Source organism: Rhinopithecus bieti, unplaced genomic scaffold, assembly GCF_001698545.2.
Source record: "Rhinopithecus bieti isolate Rb0 unplaced genomic scaffold, ASM169854v2 scaffold_30761, whole genome shotgun sequence".
Classification (NCBI taxonomy): Eukaryota; Metazoa; Chordata; class Mammalia; order Primates; family Cercopithecidae; genus Rhinopithecus; species Rhinopithecus bieti.
Window position 1 is genome coordinate 267,383 of NW_016813169.1, and position 7,770 is coordinate 275,152.

At 39.4% G+C, this 7,770-nt stretch overlaps 1 protein-coding gene and 1 pseudogene across 2 annotated transcripts in view; both read right to left on the reverse strand.

Moving 5' to 3' along the window:
- EFHC2 (EF-hand domain containing 2) overlaps positions 1-4,983 on the reverse strand; it is a gene marked incomplete at its 5' end in the record, with an annotated part of 171,837 nt that extends 166,854 nt beyond the window's left edge. The window contains 1 exon segment of the mRNA XM_017847751.1: positions 4,795-4,983. Within this exon segment, the coding sequence (XP_017703240.1) occupies positions 4,795-4,983 (189 nt within the window).
- On the reverse strand, positions 1,545-4,748 carry LOC108512474 (ribonucleoside-diphosphate reductase subunit M2 pseudogene; annotated as a pseudogene). Its single transcript, XR_001880615.1, has 2 exons — positions 4,713-4,748; positions 1,545-2,823 (listed from the first exon to the last, which is right to left on the reverse strand). The product of XR_001880615.1 is annotated as a ribonucleoside-diphosphate reductase subunit M2 pseudogene (transcript).
- Positions 4,984-7,770: the final 2,787 nt, after the last annotated feature.

Genomic DNA, 7,770 nt, shown 5'->3' on the forward strand with positions numbered 1-7,770 from the left:
ACCAAACACCGCATGTTCTCACTCATAGGTGGGAACTGAACAATGAGATCACTTGGACTCGGGAAGGGGAACATCACACACTGGGGCCTATCATGGGGAGGGGGGAGGGGGGAGGGATTGCATTGGGAGTTATACATGATATAAATGATGAATTGATGGGTGCTGACGAGTTGATGGGTGCAGCACACCAACATGGCACAAGTATACATATGTAACAAACCTGCACGTTATGCACATGTACCTTAGAACTTAAAGTATAATAAAAAAATAAAAAAAATTTTAAAAAAATTCTGTTTCCTTCTGAACTTACTATTTGAATGGAAACTATATTAATAACTCATGGTTTCCTACTGAAGTTTAAGATTCCCCTAGATAATACTCAGATTTAGACAATGCTAGAATAAGACACTGGGTGATTATTTTAAAGTATGAACTACAGGCAAAATCTAAACGGACATACATAATAAAAAATTTCTGATTTAAAAGACATAGTAAATATAAATGAATTAACTCACACAACCTACTTACACACAAACAAAACCAGAATAAACAAGAACTTGCAGGAACCACCTCTAGTTGATTTCACCACTTAACAGGAGCAAGATCTTAGGTGGGTCATTTTGTTTAAGGATGACTTGAAATTTGACAACACTGCCTTAGCTGCCACATATGAAAACTCTTCAAGATTTTTTTCTTATCAACTAGAAGTTGGGGAAAATACAGCAAGAAATAAAATGAAATGGCTTCTCACACATATGAAGGCCCAGATCATGCCTAAATTTCTAGTGATTTAACTTAAGAAGCTCCTTGCCCTGAGAGATTCCTTTATCCCACAGCACTTTACTCAGATGGGGCAGAGAATCCCAGGACACTACCCAAGCCACAGGATAAAAACACAACCTGTCTTCTATCTGGCACCAATAGACTAATATCTATCTATACACAGGACTGACTTTAAAGTTGGTTAACAAGCATTTTAATTCACTAAAATGAAACTTAGAAATTACATGCTTAGTCTACACAAGTTTAACTTACTTTAGTCACTTAGTGAATTGCGAATTGGCTCCCATTAGTGGTCAGGAGAATGCTTTGTATTTGGTGTCCAAACCAAATAAATCAAGCTATTATCACCTTGTGAGTACAAACAATGTTTATTTGTTTGTAAAGTGCCAGTTTTATATTTAAGTAAACATTAAAATCTGTGTTGAAGCAGTGAGGCTGCATCTTTCAACTGCCTGTGCTGGTTAAATGATTGTTTAATCCTGCTGTGCCAAGTTCACTAGAGGGTCACCCCTCACTTTAAAGCCAAGACTGCCATTGTCACTGCTATTGTAAGTCACAGCCAGCCAGGCCTGCTGGCAAAAGGTGATACTACCAGCATTATAAATAAACAGGACTGTTTGTGAGGTAGCTACACAGTTTTAAAGATGCTGTTAATGAACATGATGGACAATTCATGGTGTGGCTAGTTGATAACACTTCAGCTGATTTTTTTATGAGATGGGAAAAAAAATTAGCAAAATAAGGGCACATCTTCAGTTCATTTAGAAGTCAGCATCCAAGGTAAAAAATTCTCTGTTGGACTTGACACCACTCCCATCCTCTGATACTCCGTTACTCTCTTCTCAAAGAAGTTCGTCTTTCAGTGAAATATTCTCCATAAAGTCAAATGGGTTCTCTACTCTGAAAACCTTGCTCAAACCCAGTTCCAGCATGTCTGTCTGCCACAAACTCAATGTATTGCTTCATTAGAGTGCAATTCATCCCAATAGGCTTCACAGGCAAGGCCTCAGTGAGGAATTCCTGTTCTATCCGAACAGCATTGATAATTATTTCTCTTACTCTCTACTCCAGTGGTTTGTGTACCAGGTGTTTGAACATCAGGCAAGCAAAATCACAGTGTAAACCCTCATCTCTGCTAATAAGTTCATTGGAAAATGTGAGGCCAGGCATCAGTCCTCGTTTCTTGAGCCAGAATATCGATGCAAAATAACCAGAAAAGATGCCTTCCGCTGCAGCAAAGACTACAACACGTTCACCATAGGTAGCTTCTTTGTCCCCAATCCAGTGCAAGGCCCAATCTGCCTTCTTCTTGACACAAGGCATCGTTTCAATGGCATTGAGGAGAAATTCCCTTTCTTTGGGATCTTTTATGTAAGTGTCAATAAGGAAACTATACATTTCAGAATGTATGTTCTCTATGGCAATTTGGAAGCCACAGAAACAGCGGGCTTCTGTCATCTGAACTTCTTGGCTAAATCGCTCCACCAAGTTTTCATTTACTATGCCATCACTTGCTGCAAAGAAAACCAGAACATGGGATATAAAATCTCTCTCCTTGGGCTTCAGGGATTCCCAGTGCCAAATGTCCTTGGACAGGTCCACCTCCTCGGCGGTCCAGAAGGAAGCTTCCGCCTTCTTATACATCTGCCAGATATCATGGTACTCGGTGGGGAAGATGACAAAGCGCCAGGAGTTTTCTCTCAGCAGCGGCTCATCCTCCACGCCCGGGGCGGCTGCTTTAGTTTTCCACTCCGCGGGCTCCTGGAAGATCCTCCTCGTGGTCTTGCTGGCCAGGTCGCGGGTCCCGCTCAGGGCCGGCGGCGTGTTCTCCTTGTAGCCCAGGCTGAGCCCCTTCAGCCGTGAGAGCTGCAGCTGCTGCCGGTCCGTGATGTGCGCGAGCGGGACGCGGACGGAGAGCACGGTGGCGGTGCAGCGGGGGAGAGTGAGGGGCCTGGACCGGGCGGTTGGGACGGGGTGCACCGAAAATGTCTCATTTTTAAGAAAATGATTAACAGGTGTTGACTTGTTTTTGTTGAACCGCTATTGTAGAAAGCGCTTTATAATTTGCTTGGGGTATTAACCAGGATCTAGTCTGTAGTTCACAGTCTCATCAGAGCACGTAAATATTTCAGTCTTAGTGTCTCATTTAAAGCTCAATGAATATTTAATAGAAGTTGACCAACAAAATAACTGAAGGAATTATGTTGCATTTAGTTAGACCTGAAATGAGCAAGCTCTTCATTTTCTCAAGTAGTCTGAAGCTAAAATTATTCCAGATTCACGAAATATTCTACATAACTTTTACTAAATTTATAGATAATTAAAGGCTAGCAAAATAAGGCTTGGAACAAATATATTAAATATATACATGACATACTTTTGACTTGAAAATGCAAGGGAATAGTTTAATATTAATACATTGTGGCCTATGTTACTTATTCAGTAGTGGATTAGTTTAAAAATATTGTCAATACCCTCTTTTTTACATGAGGTAAAAATAGAATCTTTTCTTTGGCCCATGCAAAGTAAACATCCTATAAGATTGAGAGTAACAGAAAACTATGCATAATCCACCCAAGTCAGTCAGTCCAGAATTATTTTTGGGCTCTGGGTCCAGCACTGAGCCAGGTACTGAAAATAATCCAAGAAAAGAAAAGAATATTGGCCCATGTTGAAAGGAGAGATGGTTTCCCAGGAAAGAAGCCTCCCTGTGGTCTGTTAGATCACGGTTGGCTTCAAAAAAAAATGTGCACTCTAATTGATCTACCCTACCTATCACAGATGACATGGGGATGTGTCAATTCTACCAAATTTGAGGACATTTTAATTAGAATCAAAGTACTGCCAATCAATCCGTGTTGAAAGCTGCTAAAAACCACCTGGTAAACTTAGCATGCTATGGTTTCAATTCTTTATCTAGTCCTGAACTATCTTTCACTTACAGGATCTAAAATAATCTAATAACTAGTTCTTTCTGGAGAACAGAACATTGGGCTGTGATACAGGGCTGTCTGATAAACACAGCATATCCATATAGCTGGTTGCCTTTTCTTTCCTTTGATCTTCGCCTTTTTAAAAAATATTCAAATACATTCCCTTTTCTAACTGCCAATATGTCCATACGTATGTGTGTGTGTATGTGTATAGACATATACATTAAAAAATTCCAACTCTTGTCTAATAATGGCATCGCTTCCTTTCACTACTCTTCTTGCCATATCACATTTTAGCCCTTAGGGATGGAGAATCATTACTATGGTTTATTACTAGTTAGTATGGAGAAAAGAAGAGAAGGCATTTTTCTATTCCTATTTAAAGCCACATTCAGACTCAAACACAATTATTTAGTCAATGGCAACTCAAAACCAAAAGTGACAATCTGACCAGACTCTTAGTGTCTATAGGACAGATTATCCTGTTCAGTGAAGATGAGAGAAAGGTTAATAAGCATTAGCCAAGAAAGATAAACATTTGGCATCCTGCAACCAATGTGCCTGACAAAAAAGAGCAGAGCAAAAATAATTTTTCTTTGTTTAGGATACTTTGAATTTATCTTTTCAGAAGAACTAACCTTAGTCAAAAGAAGCAAAATTTCACTTAGAAGGAATACGTTTAAGAGATCTATTGTATAACACAATGACTATAGTTAATAACAATGTATTGTACACTTGAAAATTGTAAGACAATAGATGGTGTTTTCATCACAAAGAGAAGCACATGAGGTAATGCATATGTTAATTAGCTCAATTTAGCCATTCCATAGTGTATACATATTTCAAAACATCATGTTGTACACCATAAATATATATAATTATGTTTGTTAATTTAAACAAATAAAGACAAGGGGAGAAACACTAAAATAAAACACTAAAATAAAGGCAATAATAAGTAGAAAAGGCTAAAAGAAAAGAACTAGCCTTAACATTTACACTGAAGACTCCTACTTTCTCAAAGCTATTTAGCATCTGTAAAATTCTGAGATTGCATTCCTCCCAATGTCATGTGACTTACCTGTTTATCAAAGGCTACCCATGATGGTACATCACTTCCATCTCCTTTAGGATATATGCTACATTTCGGCTTTATCTTTTGTCCCAGAAGTGGTTCTCCACCTATTCCAGGCTTTTCATCACTCACTAACATCATAACATTGTTGCAAAAGCCCCAATGCTGGGATTTGTGAAACTTCTCCTTTCCCACCTGTGAACATAAGAAACAACATAAAATAGCCAAAATTACTCTTTATGACTTTTCTAACCTGTTTGTAAAATGTCAACACAGTTTCTCACCATGTATTTTCCCTCACAAAATGCAAATAAAGTGGCAAATAATTATGATCAATCTTTATCCATAAAGTTGTGTCACATTCTTAATTCATTTTAACCAATTCAAAACATTGAAAGGCGGTAAACATAAACCTAATGCTCCATGCTATATAAAACATTAAAAAATGACTATTACTGCAAGTAAATATTTAGAACATTAGCTTCCTAATTGGTCTTTCCTACTTGTTTGCCAAGAATGCGAACAGAAAAAAAAGAAAAGAAAAAACTGCTCTGCTTCAGAATAAAAAGTGTATGTAACTGTTTTCCACAGAAATCTAAACATTATTTTCACCAAAACAGAGAACAAAATCTTTTCCTCATTCAAGTAAATGTAACAGGAAATTCTTCAGAGCTGACATTCTCCTTTAATTGCAAAACCTTATCTCCCACCTTTTCTGGTGATCTGGAGACAAAGGAGAAAGCACAGATACAACTACCAAGGGTTGGCAAGGACATAGCCAACATCAACATTTGTGCACTGCTGGTGGGAAGGTAAAGTAGGACAATCACTCTGAGGAGCGATGTGGCAATACGAACAAAGAGAGAGGCATATATGTCCTATGGCCTAGCCAGTCCACTCCCACACAAGTATCTTCTCTTAGGCACAAGGAACTGCATACCAGACTATTTGTTATAGCACTGTTTGCAAAAGTGAAAAATAGGAAACCACTAAAGTGTCTACCCATAGCAGAAAAGATACATATATCTCTTTATAAACTGGAATATTAATACAAAGTCTCATATTACATATATCAATATAGACAAATCTAGCCGGGCGCAGTGGCTCACGCCTGTAATCCCAGCTCTTTGGGAGGCTGAGGCAGGAGGACCACCTGAGGTCAGGGGTTCAAGACCAGCCTGGCCAACATGGTGAAACCCCGTCTCTACTAAAAATATAAAAAATTTCCCGAGCATGGTGGTGGGCACCTGTAATCCCAGCTACTTGGGAGGCTGAGGCAGGGTAATCATTTGAACCTGGGAGGCAGAGGTTGCTGTGAGCCAAAATCATGCCATTGCACTCCAGCCTGGGCAACAAGATCAAAACTCTGTCTCATAAAACAAACAAACAGAGAAACAGACAAATCTCAAAAACTGTCAGGCAAAAAATACAGGTAGCTGAAGTACACATAAAATTTCACAACACATATATAAAGCTGGAAAATACCCTAAAAATATGGTAATATTTATGGATAATACATGCATAGAAATAAGCAGCAAATTCAAGATTATATAATGTTCATGATAATAAATGAACACTCATATGCCCCATAGCCCTGCGTAAAAAATAAACACCTCAGAGATAACTGAAGCTTTATCTCAGAGCTCATAGCCCTGCCTCCCTTCTCCAGAGGTAACCATTATCCTGAATTTGCTTCTTTAATATTAGCACATTGCCCAGGACTGTATATAGCCAAGGCAATAGCCTCTTGCAAAACATGATGCCTTGGCAGAGAAGTCTAATGGGGTCAAAAAGACCTCATTTCCTTTTGTGGAAAAAGGCAGCCTGGAAGAATGAGGAAGGCCTGAGCAGCCCTCCTCAGGGAAGTCAGGGCCATAACAGCTGCCCTGGGCAGATAACAGCCCAGCTCTAGGGCTGGGAGAGGAAAGCTAGATGCAGTGATTAGGATGGTGAGCTATAGCTGGCTCTGTCCCTTAGGGAATCAATTGTCACTACCTCCACCATTGCCTCCACTCTGTCTCTCTGTCTCTGTCTCTCTCTCTCACACATACACACACACACACACACTTGCTCACACATACAATCAGATTACCACAAGGCAGTCCCAGATCCCCATAAAACAAAGCAAAAGTTACATTTCAGAAAATGAATAGTGGAATAATATAGAATTTAATAATGATATACTGTCTCCTAAAGCAAGTAACTCTGAGTAATCATAAAGTCACCTCAAACCAACAAATGTTTCTTAAGTACTTACTATAGTCCTAGCTTTGTGCCAAATATACGAGTTAAAATAAGCATAAGACTCAGCCCCTGCCCTGAAGAAAAAAACCCACAATCTTGTGGAGGAAGCAAGATTTAGATATATAAAATGATACAGTTTGGATGTTTGTCCTCTCCAAATCTCATGTTGAAATGTGATTCTCAGTGTTGGAGGTGGGGCCTGGTGGGAGGTAATTGGATCGTGGGGGCAGATCTCTCATGAATGGTTTCACACCATCCCCTTAGTGATAAATGAGTTGTCGCTCAGTTAGTTCACATGAGATCTGGTAGTTTAAAAGAGTCTGGGACCTCCCCCTTCTCTCTCTTACTCCCACTCTCACCATGTGATATACTGGCTCTCCCTTTGCCCTCCACCATGATTGGAAGCTTTCTGAGGCCCTCATCAGAAGCAGATGCCAACACCACACTTCTTGTACAGCCTGCAGAACCATGAGCCAATTAAGCCTTTTTATTTTTAATAAATTACCCAGCCTCACGTATTTCTTTGTAGCAACACGAGAACAGCCAAATACAGAAAACAACTAGAAAACAGTACAGCTACCATTTTTGACCACTTACTATGAGCTGGATGCTTTACTAAGGGTTTTATATCTCATTTATGATCTCAGTTCACTGTCACAAAACTGTTTTATCAGTGTTATTACTGCCATTTTTCCAATGAGGAAACCAAGGCAGAGAGAGGGAGACTGGCCCACCCAA